At 42.9% G+C, this 21231-nt stretch overlaps 1 protein-coding gene across 1 annotated transcript in view; it reads right to left on the bottom strand.

Moving 5' to 3' along the window:
• The window catches only part of LOC136863901 (dynein beta chain, ciliary-like), a 5220903-nt gene that overhangs the window by 4442040 nt on the left and 757632 nt on the right, over nt 1–21231 (bottom strand). Inside the window, exons 10-11 of the mRNA XM_068226514.1 lie at nt 9502–9786; nt 3367–3477 (exon numbers count right to left, since the gene is read on the bottom strand). Of these exons, the coding sequence (XP_068082615.1) occupies nt 3367–3477; nt 9502–9786 (396 nt within the window). The remainder of the gene's footprint in view (nt 1–3366; nt 3478–9501; nt 9787–21231) is intronic.

The following is a 21231-nucleotide window of genomic DNA, read 5'->3' as shown; positions in this document are numbered from 1 at the left end:
CTATCCCATTAGCAAGGATATTAACAAATTTTCAGCCAAACTTGCTCCTCGGTATCATGGTTCCAGTACTATTTTACAGTTTTTATCTCCGGTGTCGGTACTGGTGAGTGACCCCATCGCCAAAAGGATTAGACGGGTTCATTTATCCCAGTTAAAACAGGTTAATGCATGTTTGGATTTGCGGATGAGAGCTACTTTTCAGTGAGAAAATTTGATAGGTCACCTTGGGTTATTATGTAATTATTCTGGTCTGGTGTGAATTTAATCATGTAATTTTTTTCTTCCTTTTCTCGTGTACTGTATTTATTTTGAGGAGTTTTCAGTATTGCTTATTGTACTTACCATCTTCTCCTGTCAAACATGGTTGCTTAGTAGGGTGCGAATTTTTACCACGTGTTTAAGCTTTTAGTACCTTATCTGCTGCGTTCACGTCTCCGGTGATTCTTGGCATGACCATGTAGTACTTTCTAGCGTGTACTTGTTCTAATCATTGTATTTTTAAAAGGTAATTGTGGTTTGCGAGAAGCGTGTGTACTTTCCCCTGCTCTATTGGTACCCAATTTCTTAACTGTTAATATCTAACTACTCTTTTGGTCTGGGTGCAGGTCAGCTCCATCTATCATAATTCGATTATATCCTGATCATTTACGATTGCAAAATTTCGATCATAAATTTATTTATTGGCTCTTGAACTGCTGTTGCCTTGGTTTGGTACTCATTTTGGAAAATTGTAGGCAATTTCTGCTCTGTGCGTTGTTGTTAATCCGGTAGGAAAGCTGGTAGTCTCCTAACCCCTATTTAGTTTTCCCTGTTCTAGTTTTTGATCCTAGTTCTTGTTATCTGATTCCTTGCGGGTAATATTTCGGTTATCTATTCCATTTGTGGTATTGTTAGGTGTGCATTTGTTGAAACGAATTATCTTTTGGTTACCTTGTTGGTGCAAGTTGACTAGGATCTGGATATACCCGGTGTTAGGTCCAGTGGGATATGTTTTGTTTTGCCTGTGGGTATTGGCTATGGCGGAAATCTGTCGATCTGAATTGGTGGTGGTTAGCTGTTTACGGCATGGACTTCACAGTCTTCACTGCTTTCTGTCTCCAACTTCTGGTGACACGATGCCCTAGGTTGCGAGTGCTCTGATGTCCTTCTCTGGGGCATTTCTGTTATCTGTTGTGAGTTCCCGGTTTACTGAGTTATCTATTCCTAATCATTCTTGTACCGATGGTTTTCTGGTGAGAAAAATCCTGCCCCGGCTAACCTTATTTGGTAAATTTTTCTTTGGGTTTTTCTTCCCGGTAGTAGCGGTTAACTAGGTGGTTTCTTGTCGTATTTCTGCTTGCAGGTGGTATTAATTCTACCCTCTTCTGAAGACCTTACCTGCCTGATTTTAGTTCCTGAAGTGGTGTATTAATCTTGTAGTATGTTATTTAATCGAGTTGTAGCTCCATGTCGTTCTGCCCAGTCTATTGGTTATTGTGGTGTTTTGCACTTATTGCACTAATGGATCCTGAACCTGAGGAGGGCGGTCTCCTTTCGTGCCTAGTAGGTATTGGTTTCGGTCCTGACTTAGTAAAGTTGTAAACGATACCGTGGTTTGGTTTTAGGTTTACCTTGTGAGGTGGAGTGATGGCTTCACGACATGTTGTTGAGGGTAGTTGCTGTTTTCTTCCCTTTTTAGCTAACGCATGTCCGTTGTGGCCCATTGTGGTTGTATTGTTGTCGTGTAGTATTAGTTATTTGTTATGGCGCTTCGGTAAGGGCGGTGTTGCCTTATTTTATTCGCCCTGCGAAGATATCCGCTGTATCTGCTCCATTAAGTAACCGCACACTACCTGAGATCCTTCCCATGCTCTGGCCCAAAAATCATTTCCCGTTACAGTATGCCACGCTCCACGGAACAAGACCTTACACCCAGGCATTTTACCAACTAAACCTCTGTTCTTTACCGTTGAAATATACAAAAACATCGACGGATTTGCGTTCATTTGCAGAACACAAACTGAAATGTCCAAATAATGGCAAAACCAAAGTGATAAAAGTCTTCCAGAGTGGATTTTTATCACAGTTGGAGAGATTAAATATGGCGTATGCTCTCCATGAGCATTTATGACAGCTTGACGACTACGTGGCATGCTTTGTATACGTCGGTGGGGGTCACGTTGCGGTATCAGGACCCATTCTCCAATGAGAAACTGTTCGAAGTCTTGAAGAATCTGTGGTGGAAAGGGACGCTCACGAACACTTCTGTGAAGCCTATCCCATACATGCTCGATGGGATTAAGTTCGGGATTCACTGCTCGTCATTCCGCCTCTTGAATATCCATATCTCGCAAGACAGCTCTGGTGTTGCGCGCTACATGAGCCCTGGCATTGTCGTGCATGAGTACGAATTCAAGGCCAGCACCGTCTCCTCGATTTACTCCGCAGCGGTAAGATTACTACCGACGACGACAAGATCCGTACAGCCAACAATACCGATGCCACCCCACATCATCACATAACCTTGTTCGAATCGGTCGCCTGCCTGGACAAAATGTGAAATATACTGTTCACCACGACGTCTCCAAACACGTTGGTGTCCATCAAGCTGTGTCAGGGGAAATCTGGACTCGTCTGTGAATAACACAGGTCTCCATTGGCGAAGTTGCCAGTTGACGTGGGTGCGGGCGAAAGGAAGGCGAGCTTCACCATGTTACTGCGTTAAACGGGGCAATCGAACAGGACATGTGGGACGTAAGGACACTTCTCATTACCTGTTCCTTACTGTCTGGTCAGAGACCGTGACTTCAGTGACCCTCCTGAGGTCTTGTTGCAGTTCTCTAGCAGTTGCTGAACTCGCCGCAACGCACAGATGTTCATATAGCGGTCATCCTGTGGGTTTGTCATATGTCCACGACCTTGTCCAACCCTCCTTGTGAACTGGCTTGTCTAATTGTAGCGATTCCACAAGCGTTGAATAACTGACGGAAAGACGTTGAGATCCACAGCAACATGACGATAAGTCCATCGTTACTGGATCGAAGTGACGGCCCTTGTGACTTGAACCTCGTTAAAACGTATCATAGGATGTTGCGGTTTACGTATAACGTGCTCAAATGACCGCAGTAGTCTGTATACATCACAATGACACACGGACGCACCACAATTCACTTTGTTTTGACGGGTCACCAGACAGTTTAATGCATGGCGACGCCTACAGGTGGAGTATAACTTCGATTTGACATACCATGTGTAGCTAAGATCTCAAGGTATGCTGTACGACCATTGGAACCCCATCTACGAAATTAACGTTAATATACCAGACGTTACAATGTATGTTTCCATAATTTTTTGAACTGTGTATTATTAATGGAAATCCATACTTACCTCAGCTACTTTAAGCTCCTTCTCTAACATCTCCACAATGAGAGGATACTTCGCCGTGAATTCTGTGTTGATGATGGGACGGTCAATTATAGGACCCACGATTTCCAGTAACTGAAACGGACAATTTTCTCATGAGCTGTGTTTGAATTTGTGGTTGAGGATACAGAAGCATTGAAGAACTATACTAAAACTTTAAGTATTTTCATTTATACCGTATTCTATATTTCATTTTATACTGCAATTTGTATCTTACTTGTCACAATATGATACTACTGTATACAGTAATTAATTCAAAATTTAATATATATGCACCAGTACAATACAGTAGTTAAACCAGAAGCACTCTACGCTGCGCAAACTCTCAACCCACCAGCATAGGGATTAAAGGAACAGTCAGAAATTTAAAAAACGATAAATCAAGAGAAATAATCCTAGGACCAAGAATCATAAACGGAACTCATTACCCTAAACCTAATATACAAACACATTTACAAAATTACAGATGCAATTCGAATGCGAAGAATCCAAAATGCAGGGCACTCAGGAACTCTAACAGGCTTTCATATCAAAACAAAGCCACTAGACCAAAAGGGTACAAATTATTAGAGAAATACCTCACTGAATTACGAGCCCCAAATCTACAAGGTCGAAAGGAAATACAAACACGTGGACTTAAGGAAGCAGAAAGGAAACCCACTCTATCGCCATGGAGACGTGTCTGGGCAAATAAGAATAAGAAATGTTGATTCCGCGTGACCCATTCACGAAGGAGAAGAAGAAGATACAACAGTTATAACTGTATACAAAGTTAACGATATATATGTTTATTCTTCACATTCTGGGAAGACAACAGGAATATTCAGCAAAGACGTTGGACGTGGCATGAAAAGGTCGAGGATGACTACCGTCGTGACCCTTATTTTGGGGGTTACGTTTCCGGAGTATCTGAGGAATTTCATGGCATGTCCATGGAGTTCGTTTGTTTTTTTCTTTCTTATTAATATTGTTTTGTTTACTCATTTTTGTTCTCTGCGTGTTTTATTTTTCTTTTCTTTTTTATGTACAGTATGTAGAGTTTTAAAGAGTGAATTTTGGCATGGGCTGAACATGTTATTTTTCTCATTCAAAGGATCAAATGGGTATTATTACGGTAGATCTAGAGAAAAACAATAAAGTATCAAAGTATCAAAGTATAAATATCTTTATTGCACAGAATCAAAAGGCAATGCTATTTCTGTATGTGTCATGTCCAGAGTAAAAAGGAAATGCATTCCCTGTATGTCTGTCTTTCTGTCTGCCTGTACGTGAAGGTATGTAAGTATTGAACTGTACCGGGTAACGGTTCATTTATGTGGGATATTAACGCAAAGAATATACTAATAGGTAACGACATGAAAGCGAACATGGCGTGGTCGAGGATGAGTCTTCCCTGAGAAAGCGGAAAAGTAGGTTTGCACAATATCAAGTACGAGGAAGCCACGTGGAGCAAGTGACCTAGTGTGAGTTTGTTGTGGTTCGGTGAAAGAGACATGTAATAAAGGAATCGTTGCAACAGGAAATATTGCTACCAAATAACATACATACATTATAATTATAGACTCTTATGCCTTTCAGCGTTCAGTCTGCAAGCCTCTGTGAATTTACTAAATGTCGCCACCATCCTCGATTTGCAACTAGTGTCGTGGCCACATTCAGTTCTATACCTCTTATCTTTAAATCGTTAGAAACCGAGTCTAACCATCGTCGTCTTGGTCTCCCTCTACAACTCTTACCCTCCATAGCAGAGTCCATTAGTCTCCTAGGTAACATATCCTCCTCCATTCGCCTCACATGACCCACCACCGAAGCCGGCTTATGCGTACAGCATCATCCATCGAGTTCATTCCTAAATTAGCCTCTATCTCCTCATTCTGAGTACCCTCCTGCCATTGTTCCCACCTGTTTGTACCAACAATCATTCTTGCTACTTTCATGTCTGTTACTTCTAACTTACGATTAGGATATCCTGAGTCCATCCAGCTTTCGCTTCCGTAAAGCAAAGTTGGTCTGAAAACAGACCGATATAAAGATGGTTTCGTCTGGGAGCTTACTTCCTTTTTACAGAATACTGTTGATCGCAACTGCGATCTCACTGCATTAGCTTTACTACAACTTGATTCAATCACACTTACTATATTACCATCCTGGGAGAACACACAACCTAAATACTTGAAATTATCGACCAGTTCTAGCTTTGTATCACCAATCTGACATTCAATTCTGTTGAATTTCTTACCTACTGACATAAATTTAGTCTTCGAGAGGCAAATTTTCATACCATACTCATTGCACCTATTTTCAAGTTCCAAGATACTAGACTGCAGGCTTTTGGCACAATCTGTCATTAAGACCAAGTCGTCAGCATAGGCCAGACTGCTTACTATATTTCCACCTAACTGAATCCCTCCCTGCCATTTTATACCTTTCAGCAGATGATCCATGTAAACTACGAATAGCAAAGGTGAAATATTACAGCCTTGTCTAACCCCTGTAAGTACCCCGAACCAATAACTCATTCTAGCATTAATTCTCACTGAAGCCCAATTGTCAACATAAATACCTTTGATTGATTTCAATAATCTACCTTTAATTCATTAGTCCCCCAGAATAGTGAACACCTTTTCCCTCGGTACCCTGTCATATGCTTTCTCTAGATCTACGAAACATAAACACAACTGCCTATTCCTCTCACAGCATTTTTCAATTACCTGGCGTATACTGAAAGTCTGATCCTGACAGTCTCTCTGTGGTCTGAAACCACACTGGTATTCATCCAACTTCCTCTCAATGACTGATCACACCCTCCCTTCCAAGATACCAGTGAATACTTTGCCTGGTATACTGATCAATGAGATACCTCGATAGTTGTTGCAATCCTTCCTGTTCCCTTGCTTATAGATAGGTGCAATTACTGCTAGTGTATGAAGCCATTTCATCCCTGCCTTCCCAATATACACTGACTGACAGAGCAAATGCAACACCAAGAAGGAGTGGTCAGAACTTTATGCCAATTGCAGGGTAGACTGACGTCACTGAGGTATGCTCATGATGTGAAATGCGCCGCTGTGCTGCGCACGTAGCGAACGATAAATGGGACACGGCGTTGGCGAATGGCCCACTTCGTACAGTGATTTCTCAGCCGACAGTTATTGTAGCACGTGTTGTCGTGTGCCACAGGACACGTGTATAGCTAAGAATGCCAGGCCGCCGTCAACGGAGGCATTTCCAGCAGACAGACGACTTTACGGGGGGTATGGTGATCGGGCTGAGAAGGGCAGGTTGGTCGCTTCGTCAAATCGCAGCCGATACCCATAGGGATATGTCCACGGTGCAGCGCCTGTGGCGAAGATGGTTGGCGCAGGGGCATGTGGCACGTGCGAGGGGTCCAGGCGCAGCCTGAGTGACGTCAGTACGCGAGGATCGGCGCATCCGCCGCCAAGCGGTGGCAGCCCCGCACGCCACGTCAACCGCCATTCTTCAGCATGTGCAAGACACCCTGGCTATTCCAATATCGACCAGAACAATTTCCCGTCGATTGGTTGAAGGAGGCCTGCACTCCCGGCGTCCGCTCAGAAGACTACCATTGACTCCACAGCATAGACGTGCACGCCTGGCATGGTGCCGGGCTAGAGCGACTTGGATGACGGAATGGCGGAACGTCGTGTTCTCCGATGAGTCACGCTTCTGTTCTGTCAGTGATAGTCACCGCAGACGAGTGTGGCGTCGGCGTGGAGAAAGGTCAAATCCGACAGTAACTGTGGAGCGCCCTACCGCTAGACAACGCGGCATCATGGTTTGGGGCGCTATTGCGTATGATTCCACGTCACCTCTAGTGCGTATTCAAGGCACGTTAAATGCCCACCGCTACGTGCAGCATGTGCTGCGGCCGGTGGCACTCCCGTACTTTCAGGGGCTGCCCAATGCTCTGTTTCAGCAGGATAATGCCCGCCCACACACTGCTCGCATCTCCCAACAGGCTCTACGAGGTGTACAGATGCTTCCGTGGCCAGCGTACTCTCCGGATCTCTCACCAATCGAACACGTGTGGGATCTCATTGGACGCCGTTTGCAAACTCTGCCCCAGCCTCGTACGGACGACCAACTGTGGCAAATGGTTGACAGAGAATGGAGAACCATCCCTCAGGACACCATCCGCACTCTTATTGACTCTGTACCTCGACGTGTTTCTGCGTGCATCGCCGCTCGCGGTGGTCCTACATCCTACTGAGTCGATGCCGTGCGCATTGTGTAACCTGCATATCGGTTTGAAATAAACATCAATTATTCGTCCGTGCCGTCTCTGTTTTTTCCCCAACTTTCATTCCTTTCGAACCACTCCTTCTTGGTGTTGCATTTGCTCTGTCAGTCAGTGTATATATATATATATATATATATCTTGGTCCAGGGATCATGTTATTTTTCCTTCAACAAAATACCCGCGCTGAACATATGGAAAAAATAGAATTCACAGACATAGCACTCCCATTCATCGGTGCCAGCCATGGACCTCAAGAAAAACAGAATGCGGCGCGAGCATCGGAATGCAAGACATATGGACAAGGATAATGGGAATTGACAGGCATAGCACTCCCTTTCATCGGTGCCAGCCATGGACCTCAAGAAAAAGCAAAAGGCGGCGCGAGCAGCGGAGTGTAACAAAATGGAGTCCTGTTTACAGTCATTAAATACGTATACATATTTCTTGCTAGTAACGACGGTATTTCTTAATCAACCTCCGGTTTGAGAATTTATTTGAGTAACATAAATGATTATCTTCCATTTGTGAAAATAATTGCAGTGATATTTCGTGGATCAACACCATTCACATAACCTTGAATATTAACTACAGGTTGTTTTCCCGTACCCGTTCATTTACTAAAGATTTCTCTCTCACGGTTGGATGTTTGACATGTTCCCACAAGTTCTCATGTATAACTAGCTTTCACTAAGTGCCACAATATTATGTTCGCACCTTTACGACACCAAATATTCTACAGTCACTCATGTACTCTGCAACGTCACGGTGAAAAAAGCGAAATAATTAAGGCGGGTAGCAACTTCAAAAAAAAAAATAAAGGTCTTCACAGACTTCACGAGAATAACACTTGTCCCGAGGCCGCACACAATTACGGTCGTCACGGACATCTTCAAGGAATTAAGCTGAGTCAAATGTGGAATAAGTTTCCAACTCCGAGATAAATTCAAAAGAAAAATGATGAATATAGTTCACACTCCGAATAAAATTCAGACTGACGACCTGGAATAAGTCTCAGTCACAGATAACCAGGGGAAAAAGACGATTAATACTTTTGGCCAGAGTTTTCATTAACTCGCCGTTCCCCTTCGTTTACGTTCGCTGCGGATTGATCTCACGGTCTTCGCCAATCAAATCCGAACACGCTAATGACGTAAATTTCTATCGGGTAGTGTGAAATTCAAATCTGCGGAACTGGCGGCCTTTCCTAAGAAAGTTCCTCTCCGCCTGACCAATCGGCAGTAAGTATTTACTAGCATAGCGAAGGGCGTCCTAAACTTCTACCATTCAGGCGGTTGAGGCGTTGGCCTTCTGACCCCAACTTGGTAGGTTCGATCCTGGCTCAGTCCGGTGGTATTTGAAGGTGCTCAGATACGTCAGCCCCATGTCGGTAAATGTACTGGCACGTAAAAGGACACCTGAGGGACAAAATTCCGGCACCTCTGCGTCTCCCAAAACCATTAAAGTAGTGAGTGTGACGTAAAGCAAATAACATTATTATTAAACTCGCACCTTTGTTTTAGGCTTCTCCAGTTGTCCTTGTTAACAATTCAGAAAGCCATCTCCGTTTTGTCTACCTTGACCTCGGCAGTTTCCTACCTATTGCTTTCTTTCTTCAAGACTGGGGCTGAGAGAAACATTTCCATGTGTAAGAATTCTCCAGGGATCCACAGTTAACCGTACCTTGAGGACAAGAATATTTCTCCCGGTTGCAACAGCGTTTGCCATACAAAGACGATACTGCACCTGTGATTTTACATGCGAATAAATGCATATTTTTTAATTTCATCTCCGCAGACAGCGGTCAGTCATAATAGGAAGGTTATTCACTTATTTCTTACCTTAAAGACACTATCGATGTTGTGACAATCATCAAATGCAAGGCATAGAAGAGTAGCTAATCTTCGATCGAGCTCTCGAATTTGATTCATAAAGGCTTCGTAGTCACGTGCAAAAGCAGGTTCTTCAGGATCCAGTGTATCGTAGGTAGTTTCAGCAAAGATTGATCGACAATCGTTGAACTGATTGAAAACAATCAATATTTTGCCACCCAGTTGTCGACCCTGAAGTCCACCAAGCACAATGTTTTCAAGTTTCAGGTACTGGGTCACCGTGTCGAAGAAAGACTGCACATCAAGGAAAAAGACGTGAATTATACATATATATGGGAACAAACAATATAAATAGCCTTGTAATTTTCAACATATATAAATATACCTTGGAAGAGAACAACCTGAATAGTAGGGCAAGACAGGTTCTGAGACAATGGGAGCTGCATCAGCATTTTCCCACGAGATCGCTGAAACCGGTGAAGGTCATTGACCTCATGACATCATGGCCACGTGTCCGCCACGTCACATTGTTTACAAACAAGGTCACGTGCTTGGCAACGTGTTTTGACAGCTGTCACCTCGACGGACCCTAACCTCACTTTTATGTTATGGCGCGGAATTTAAACACGAGAACGTCGCTAACCTCACTGCCGCCAAACTTCATTGCTGCCATCTTAACCACGTGCGGCGAGGAATTTAAAAATGTGACAGCTTTCAAGATGACAGCTGCTAACTTGACGGGCACTAACTTTACTTTTTAATCATGTGGGCGCGCATTTGATCAACTAAACGTAGCTAACCTCACTGGTGGCATATGACAGCGCCTAACCTCACTGCTGCCATCATAACCACGTGGGGCGCGGATTTTTGAAAAAGTGACAGCAGTTAAGATGACAGCTGCTACCTTCACCTTACTTTTTGGGCACGTGGGCACGGAATTTGAACAAGTGGACGGAGCTATCCTCACTGGTGGCATATGACAGCACCTAACCTCACTGCTGCAATCCTGTTAAAAAGTGAACGTGGCTAACTTCACTGCTGCCATCTTGACTGGTCCTAACCACACTGTTGCGATCTTAACTAAGTCGATGCAGAATAAAAAAGTCACTTTGAAAACGTGATCGACCTTATAACCTCACTGGTATTATCTTAACGGGAATTACCTAACCGTACCGCTATTATCTTCAGGGGAGATAGCAAGGGGGCCTAACCTCAGATGATTCTAGTTTTAAGGATAACTGTTCTTCTCGACATGAAACCATGTTACATGGGTGCATATACTCAGAGGATTCTAGTTTTAAGTCCAGCTGCCTTTCTCGACATTATACCGCCTTAGACGGCAGCCTAAACTCAGAGGATTATGGTTTTAAGTGTAGCTGTCCTTCTAGACATAGTGCTACCTTAGAGGGGGCATAACGTCCGAGTATTATCGTTTTAAGGCTAGATTACCTTCTCGAAATTACCCTTCGCCTACACCACCTTCCTCGTCCTCCTCCTCCTCGTGAAGTTACGTAGGTCAGCTCAATCTCTCCTCGTCCTCCTTACAGTTACGGAGATCAGCTCATTCCCTCCTCCTCCTCATCCACTTTACAGTTACGGAGATCAGGTTAATCCCTCCTCCTCCTGACAGTTACGGAGGTCAGCTCAATCTCTCCTCCTCCTCCTCCTCCGACGGGACTTAGCCACGTTCTTCCTCCTTCTCCTCCTCCTTACAGTTTTACAGTTAGATAGTCATCCCAATTTTCTCCTTGCATGTCCCTTTCCGACACCATCTTAGAGGTCTAACCTCAGAGAGGTCTAGTTTTATGACTAGCTGACCTTCTCGATCTGCCTCTAGAGAATCAATCCCGAGACCTGAGTGCAAAAGGAAATAAAGGGTAATTTCAAATAAAATTGGTATTCTTATTTCATGTGTATATTGTACTTCATAAAGCTCAGCTTTTCTGACAAGTTTATCAATATTCAAAAAATAATTTTCTTAAGCCAAAGCATTCTCACCCAAGAATACGGTTGATCTACATTTTTGTGTAAATTATGAAAAGCTTTAACACATAAGTTTAGACTAAAACATAAACAGTTTTTTAAAATCAATGACCACACGTAGTTTCATCTTTATTCATAAAGCTAATGGATTACCGACAAATATTTTGAATGCTTCTTCCAAAACTAACCTCAACTGTAGTTTATAAGCATTAAAATTCGTTTGTTGTATGCGTTATTAATGTGAATTATACTGTGAGGCAATTCAAGCAGTTCAATATGATATACAAACATTACACAATGTAGTGAAGAAATAATTCTTACCAGCACCTGGTGGACTTACTAACTCTAAACAGTTTCTCTTCGATATAGTCCTATCAAGTACAAACACTGAATTCTGATAAAATTATTAAATTATATATTCAATACATCATTGGAAAACTTGCACTTTTATCAATATTAGCCATAGCATCCTCTGCCGTCCAATATGGCTGTTCTACATTTTTCTACAAAAGATGAAAGTATTTAACAGTATAGCACACACAAGTTCAGACTGAAAAGAACCATGCACAGATTTTTGAAAACACTGACCACTGGTATTTACAAATTTAAACTGAGTCTGTAACCACTCCCTACTCAACACAACACACTCCGGTAGAAAGCAGAAATGTTTCTTAAAAAATATATCTCTATCACTAAAACATTTATCACTGGTGTTTTTAAAGTATGACTGTACTAGACGCAACACACTCGAGTGGAACGTTGAAATGTTTCTTAACGATACTTATCACTCCTAAACGTTGCGATAAAATTTACTAGAGGAGGGGTGTTGGACTGCCTCGTTTCCTTCAGTGAACCCGTTCGCTACTACTAAGAGGTGTTGAAGGGCCTGTCACATCTTGTCGTTCGTCTACTCGAAATGTGTCGTCATATGGGATAATGAATTCTTCCATTCCTCCGCTCGTTTGATGCCCTGTCGTACAAGCGAAGAGATAACCTGTACATGTCCCGTCCGGGTCACGAACCGCAGAGCCAAGGACTGACCGACTCCTGCCCTTTGAACGTTTAACAATGCAGAAACCCCCGATCTACTTACACCTGCATTGCCCTCTGTAGAACGATCAATAATGGATGTGTCGAATGTTGTTGCCTTCAGGGTCGAACTGCAGGCCCACAAGTAGAACCACGTCCGTAAACCTAAGCAAGTATCTTAAAGCATTTTTCACTGTTATTGTATCTATTGTCACTTCTAATGAAGTATGGCTTTGCCATGCAGCGTAAAACTCTTCAAGCGATACAATGGAAGTGGTTCTCCACCCTCCTTCACGTTCTCCCACCATTCCAGCAAAAATTGTAGGAAGACGTCTATCAGATGCATCTTCCCGTCGTTTTACTCCGAACAAGTAGTAAGTCCCTTCTTTGTCTACACAATAGTATAGCCCTGTAACCGATTCTCGAATAAGTATCCACCGTCCTTCCTTTGAAACATCTGTGCTATCGCTTTAAACATCTCCGTCAGACAGTTTGCTATTGGCATTAACACTCGTCGAGCCGTTGTCGTAAGTTGCAGCCCCTTCGGTTCTTTTAGGATTCCGAACATCCCTTGAAATTTAGCTTGCGCTTGATTTGTTTGTTCGGAAGAGCTTCTAGTTTGGAAGGAATCGTATCGGATGAATCTTCCAGGTACAGAATAATATCTTCTGTAGAGAACACACCATGGTTCGTCGAGTCGTCTAATAAGTCCTGAACGTTTTGTGAGAATTGTTGAGCTAACGGTGAAGGTGGTGGTGTTGTTAGTGACGTTACTTCTTTTACTTGAGTCTGCATCGTTGATGTTGGGAAGGGAGACTTCAACGTTATAGCGGTGGAAGATGAGTTGCCTTCAGAAAAGCCGAACTGTTGCAAGCTGAGCTACTTAAAAACAGAGAGGGAAAATTCTATCGCATGCAGAAATAAATATATCCGTATTGTTCAAAGTTCCCCTACCGTCTTCCCTTATAATACAGCAATGCGAACACCGGGTGTGAGTAGATATATTGGACAATTCGGCGGCCGCCGCCTCCGCAGGGCTCCCAGGGGCCCGCTCATCCGCCACCAATCCGGGGCCTTCCCAGGGGCCTCTTCCTCCTCTCTCGGGAAATTTGAATTTGTAAACAAAGCCACGTGCTTCTTGACAGCTGTCATCGACAACAACGCATCGCTAACCTCACTGCTGCCACCTTGACGGGCCTAAACCTCAGTGCTGCCAACTAAACCTTACTAGCTCGAGATTTGAATGGGTAAACAAATCGATGTGCTTTTTTGACAGCTGTCATCCGCCATCTTGCATCGCTAACCTTAGTGCTGCCCTCTTTACGGTACTGCTGGTAATTTAAAAAAATTCCGTCAGCTGTCATCCACCATCCTGCATCGCAAACCTCAGTGCTGCACTCTTTAGCTACTTACCTTTGAAATGTGGTGGAGGGAAATTTGAAAAATTTTATTTGACAGCAGCCATCTTTAATCAGGAGAGCACCGTGCAGCGCTCTTTAGCTACATACATTTGAAATGTGGTGGTGGGTAATTTAAATTCTATGTGGCAGATGTCATCCGCCATCTTGCATCGCAAACCTTAGTGCTGCACTCTTTACGACACTGGTGATAATTTAAAAAATTGTGTCAGCTGTCATCCACCATCTTGTGTCGCAAACCTCAGAGCTGCACTATTTGACTACTTACCTTTGAAAAGTGGTGGCGGTAAGTTCAACGTGCTTTACAAACCCACGTGCTTTTTTGACAAGCAGCCATCTTTAATCCACAGACCATCGTGATGCCCTCTTTAGCTACTTACCTTTGAGGCGGACAATTTGAAAAAATTCTATTTGACAAGCTGCCATCCTTAATCAACAGAGCACCGTGCTGCTATCTTTATCGCAGTAGTGGGTAATTTCTACGTAACAGCTCTCATTCGCCATCTTGCATCGCTAACCTTAGTGCTGCCCTCTTTAACTACTTACCTTTGAGGCGGGCAATTCGATAAATTCCACGTGCTCTTGTTTGGAAACAAACCTGCATATTATTTTGAAAGCTGTCATCCGCCATCTTTAATCAACAGAGCACCGTGCTACTATCTTGAGGGCAATTCCGTCAGCTGTCATCCGCCATCTTTCATCGCTTACCTCAGTGCTGCTATCTTTACGGTACTAAACTTCATCGTTGTGGTGGTGGTGGGAAATTTAAAATCTACATGCTTTTTTGACAGCTGTCATCCGCCATCTTTAATAATGAGAGCACCGTGCTGCTATCTTGCGGGTAATTCCGTCCGCTGTCATCCGCCATCTTTAATCAACAAATCATCGTGCTGCTATCTTTAGTTACAAACATTTAACATGTGGAGGCGGATAATTTGAAAACTCCCGTTAGCTATCATACGCCATCATTAACCAACAGAGCATGTGCTGCTCTCTTAAGCTACATACATTTAACATGTGGTGGTGACAATTTGAAATTATATCTAGATTCTATCTTTAATCAACAGAGCACCGTGCTGCCATCTTTAGCTACATACCTTTGAATTGTGTTGACGGATATTTTGAAATTCCGTTAGCTATCATCAACTTTAATGCATTTGCGAACCTAACCTCTCATCTACCATCTTGAAGGAGAGCATACAACATGATGCCCCTCCCGACGCTAATTACTACTTAGAGATTACTACACAAGATGGCGGTTGCTGTTATGGCTACCTCTTCTACTACCTCCTCCTCCGTCTTCTCCTCCTCCTCCGTCTAGGGATAGCTTTATCGAACACGCATTGCGAAGGCAAGAGTGCAGCGATAACATTATTGTGCATGTTTAGACTTGCTGATTACAACAGAAACATAACAAGACTAAAATCGATGTTGTTAACTTCAACATGTGATTAGAACATTGATTGATGTGTTCAGATCACTAACTAGAAACGAACACGGTACAGCATGAGTTTAGAACGTGTCAGAGGATACCTTTGTTCTAAGAAGATCAGACTGAAACATAACAAGACTAGAATCGATGCTGCTAACTTTGACATGTGATCAGAACATTGATTGATGTGTTCAGATCACTAAATAAGTGATCAGGACTGGAATCGAACACGGTACTCGATACAACATGTGTTTAGAACATGCCCGGGGATACCATTGTTCTAAGAAAATCTGATTGAAACATAACAAGACTAGAATCGATGTTGTTATCTTCAATATGTGATTAGAACATTAAATCAGATTGAATCATAACAACACTAGAATCGAACACGGCACTCGATGTTGTAAACTTCAGCATGTGATTAGAACATTAATTGCTGCGTTCAAAACACTAAATAAGTGATCAAGACTAGAATCGAACACTGTACTCGATACAACTTGTGTTTAGAACATGTCAGGGGATACCTTTGTTCTAAGAAGATCAGATTACAAAAGCAGTGATTAAGAATAGTATCGAACACTGCACTCGATACAACATATGATCAGAACATCGATTGATGTGTTTACAACATGTCTGGGGTATCCCTTCGTTCTAAGAGAAAAAGATAAGACTAGAATTCTGAACTGCTTGCGCAAGATGGCGATTGTTATAACCTCTTCTTCCTCTTCCTGCTCTGTCAAGGCATAGCTTTGTCGAACATACAACGCGATATTATGCATATCACGTAGCTAAGTCGCTCAGTAAACGATATAGCAACACTTCAATGATTTGCCTAGTGCGAAAATAAAAAACCATACTGCGTAGCTAACCCGCTCAATAAACGATATAGCAACAATTCAATGATTTGCTTAGTATGAAAATAAAAACACCCTATGCACATATCGCGTAGCTAACTCACTCACTAAACGATATAGCAACACTTCAATGATTTGCCTAGTGCGAAAATCAAAAACACACTAAGCATATACTGTGTAGCTAACTCGCTCAGAAAACGGTATACAAATAAAAAACCGTACTGCGTAGCTAACTCGCTCACTGCACTGCTAAGACGCTTAGTAATTGCAAATACACTGATGTATGTAATGCAAAAATCAAGAAAGCACACTCCGTAGCCAACTTGCTCGGCCACACTGCAAATACATCACAACACGACTAGAACACTGATGTACGTTACTCTTTTTTTCGAAACACACACACACACACACACGGATATGAATGTTGCGAGATACTACATACATGTTTTAAAAATGGGGGCTGAAAAATCATACATTATTTGTACGCATGTTATCTCCTCCAAGTTGTAAGACGAAATGGAGGCAATACTGTGAGTTTCTGCTATGGCTGGCGAACGGAAATGGCATGTTATCTCAGCAAAAAATACGCATGACTTTGTCCTTGCATACACGCAAGTCAGACACAATGATGGATACCCCGATTCAAATCTTGGCAACTTATGCCGTCAGGAAGGGCATCCGGCCAGATCCTTATGCACGTTGTCAGGAAGACTGACGATCGCTCAGGAAAGGGCTAGCAGCGGCTAGCTACCCAGCCTAGCATTTGCTATTTCCAGAGCTGCCGACAGGAGGGGTTCGAACCCGCTATCTTTTAAGTAGCGAGAATGATTACGGGTACAAGATGTTGATGGTGATTCACCTGTCGGGTGGAGGCGTTAAGCCTTGTGCAGGCTCCTTGGATAGAAGTAGGCTATTTACTGGCACCGAGTTTTACTAGGACATCCAGTTATGAAACCCGCTACAACAGATGTGTCTTACTTTATATCGCGTATAGTACTATTTAAAATCCTAGTCCTTTATCTTTAGGAAGAGCAAACGACCGTAAAACCATGGTTTACCATTTAAGACACTAGATACTGCGATTTAAATTCCTAGTTCTTGCGTCCGGAAGAGCATCTAGGTGTAAAACAGAGTTTTGGGACATAAAATCATAGTTTATGCGTCAGGAAGGGCATCTAGCCGTTAAACAATTGTTCGTGATGTCAGACGCAAGGTACTGCAATTTAAAATCTTAGCATCGAAAAGAGCACCCGGCTGTAAAACAAATTCTTGCGATTTACAATCTTAGTTCTCGCGTTAAAAAGGACATCTGGTTGCAAAACACATTTTTACGACTTAAAATCCTAGTTCTTTACGCCAGGAAGTGGATCTAGCTGTAAAATAATGGTTCATGGTGTGAGACACAAGATACTGCAATTTAAAAACTTATATCTGGCGTCAACAAGGCATCCAGCTGTAAAACCTCGATTCTCGTATTAGAAAGGGTACTTGGTTGTAAAACAGATTATTGATCCCAGTCTATTGACGTCAGGATAGGTAATCGGCTGTAAAACAATAGCCTATGATGTAAGACGCTAGATACTGTGATTTCAAATTTTAGTTCTTGCGTTAAAAGTAGCATCCAGCTGTAAAACCCCGATTCTTACGTTAAAAAGGGCATCTGGTTGTAAAACAGATTCTTGATCCCAGTTCTTTGACGTCAGGAAAGGCAACCAGCCGTAAAATAATGGTTCGTGATGTAAGACACTAGATACTGCGATTCATAATCTTAGTTCTTGAGCCGAGAAGAGCATCCAGCTGTAAAACCACGATTCTTGCGTTAAAAGGCATCTGGTTGTAAAACAGATCCTTAATCCTAGTTCTTCACGTGAGGAAGGGCAACTGGCCGTGAAACAATAGTGTATGATGTATGAGGCTAGATACTTATATTTAAAATCCTAGTTTTGCGTCAGGAAGAGCAGTGTTTCGTGAAGTAAGACAATAGACACTGCGATTTGAAATCTTAGTTCTTGCGTCAAAAAGGCATCCAGCTGTAAAACCACCATTCTCGGGTTTAAAGGGTAAGATTCTTGATCCCGGTCCTTGGACGTCAGGAAGAGTAAACGGCCGTAAAACAATGGTGTATGTTGTAAGAGGCTAGATACAGCTATTTAAAATCTTAGTTTTGCGTCAGAAGGGCAACCAGTCGTAAAACAATAATTCGTGTTGTAAGACATTAGATACTGTGATTTAAAATCATAGTTCTTGCGCCAGGAAGAGCATCCAGCTGTAAAACACCGATTCTCACGTTAAGAAGGTTATCTGGTTGTAAAACAGATTCCTGATCCCGATCCTTTGACGACAGGAAGGGTAAAAAGCCGTAAAACAATGGCTTATGATACAAGACGCTATATACTGCGATTTAAAATTTTATTTCTTGCGTTAAAAAGAGCATCAGCTGTAAAACCCCGATTCTTGCCTTAAAAAGTGCATCTAGTTGTAAAGCAGATTCTTAATCCCAGTTCTTTGACGTCATGAAGGGCAACCAGTTGTAAATACAACGATTCGTGATGTAAGACACTACATACTGCGATTTGAATCATAGTTCCTACGTCAAAAATATCATCCAGCTCTTAAAGACCGATTCTCACCTTAAAAAGGGTATTCAGTTGTAAAACAGATTCCTGATCCCAGTCCTTTGACATCAGAAAGGTTAACCGGCTGTAAAACAATAGCTTATAATGTAAGACGCTAGATACCGCGATTTAAAATTCTACTTCTTGCGTTAAAATGAGCATCCAACTGCAAAACGCCGCAACAGTGGAGCAGATTGAAAAGCAAGGCACCCTGGGAATTGAAAAGAGTAACTCCCCAACATAAACAATAGGATCCCAGACGTGAAGCACGATTAGAGAGAAGTGCAACGTGGGACTTCGAGAGAAAAATAATTCTACCACATAAAGTATTGCTGCTCAACAATGTGGCAGATTGAAGAGAAAGAAAGGTTATTCGAAGGATTAGAGAATTATCAGTAGTATAATAGGACAGTTCGGCGGCCTCCTCCCGCGGGAAATTTGAATTCTGGCGGGAAATTTGAATTTTGGCGGGAAATTTGAATTTTGGTGGGAGATTTGAATTCGTAAACAAAGCCACGTGCTTTTTGACAGCTGTCATCGACAACAACGCATCGCTAACCTCACTGCTGCCATCTTGACGGGCCTAAACCTCAGTAGTGCCAACTTAACCTAACTAGCGTGAGGTAAACAAAGCCACGTGTTTTTGTGACAGCCACGTGCTTTTTGACGGACAACAACGCATCGCTAACCTCAGTACTGCCATCTTGACGGGCCTAAACCTCAGTAGTGCCAACGTAACCTAACTAGCGCGAGGTAAACAAAGCCACGTGTTTTTTGAGAGCCACGTGCTTTTTGACAGACAACAACGCATCGCTAACCTCAGTACTGCCATCTTGACGGGCCTAAACCTCAGTAGTGCCAACTTAACCTAACTAGCGTGTGGTAAACAAAGCCACGTGCTTTTTTGACAGCTGTCATCCGCCATCTTTAAACCACAATGCACTGTGCTACCCTCTTTATCGCAGTAGCTGCAAATTCGTCACCTGTCATCCGCAGTGCTGCCATCATGACGGGTCTAAACCTTAGTGCTACCAACGTAACCTCACTAGCGTGAGATAAACAAAGCCACGTGCAGCTGACATCCGCCATATTTAATCCACAGAGCACAGTGCCGCCCTCTTTAGCTACTTACCTTCCACGTGCAACTATCATCCGCCATCTTTAATCTATAGAGCACAGTGCTGCCCTCTTTAGCTACTTACCTTTGAAATGTGGTGGCGGATAATTTGAAAAATGCTTTTTGACAGCAGCCATCTTTAAGCACCGTGCTGCCCTCTTTAGCTACTTACCTTTGAAATGTGGTGGCGGTAAATTCCACGTGCTTTACAAACCTATATGCTTTTCTGACAGCTGTCATCCGCCATCTTTAATCCAGAGAGCACCGTACTGCCCTCTTTAGCTAGATACCTTTGAAATGTTTTGGCGGCAAATTGAAAAATTTCACGCGCTCTTGTTTGAAACAAACTCACGTGCTTTTTTGACAGCCATCATCCGCCATCTTTAAGCAACAGAGTACAGTGCTGCCCTCTTTGTTGTGGAGGTAAATTCCACATGCTTTACAAACCCATGTGCTTTTTTTGACAGGTGTCATCTGCCAGAGAGCGCCGTGCTGTCCTCTTTGTGCCGGTGACAAATTCCACGTGCTTTTTGACAGCTGTCATCCGCCATCTTTAATCCACAGAGCACTGTGCTGCTCTCTGTAGTAGTGGGTAATTTGAAAAGTTCTGTTAGCTGTCATCCGCCATCTTTATTCAAGAGAGCACCGTGCTGCCATCTTTAGTTGAACTGTGGTGGCGGCAAATTCCACGTGCTCTTGTTTAGTAAACAAACTCACGCACTTTTAGTCAGCTGTCATCCGCCATCTTACATCGCAAACCTCAGTGCTACACTCTTTAGTTGAAAAATGGCGGCGGATAATTTAAAAAGAAAAATTCTACAGCAGCCATCTCTCGACGCCAATAACACAAGATGGTGGCTATACATGACTCCTTAAAGGTGCTTATGCAAGATGATCGCTATACATAGTTTCTTATGAGACTCCCTTGGGATGCTTGCGCAAGATGGCGGTTATACAAGGCTCCTTATGAGACACCCTTGGGATGCTTGCGCAAATGGTGGTTGCTCTTATGAGGTGGCTTAAGGATCCTTGTACAAGATGGCTAGAGACACCCCCCACCCCTAAGGATGCTTCCGCATGATGGCGGACGCTAGATGGCGGTTATACATAGCTCCTTATGAGACAGCCAGTACTCGATACAACATGTGATCAGAGCATTGATTGATGTGTTCAGAACACAAAGTATGTGATCAAGACTAGAATCGAACACTGTACTCGATGTCGTTAACTTCAACATGTGATTAAAACATTGTTTGGTGTGTTCAGAACACTACATAAGTAGAATCGAACG

The sequence above is a fragment of the Anabrus simplex genome, chromosome 2, assembly GCF_040414725.1.
Source record: "Anabrus simplex isolate iqAnaSimp1 chromosome 2, ASM4041472v1, whole genome shotgun sequence".
Taxonomy (NCBI): domain Eukaryota; kingdom Metazoa; phylum Arthropoda; class Insecta; order Orthoptera; family Tettigoniidae; genus Anabrus; species Anabrus simplex.
Note: the sequence above shows the minus strand (reverse complement) of the source record. Positions and strands in the feature narration are given on the sequence as shown.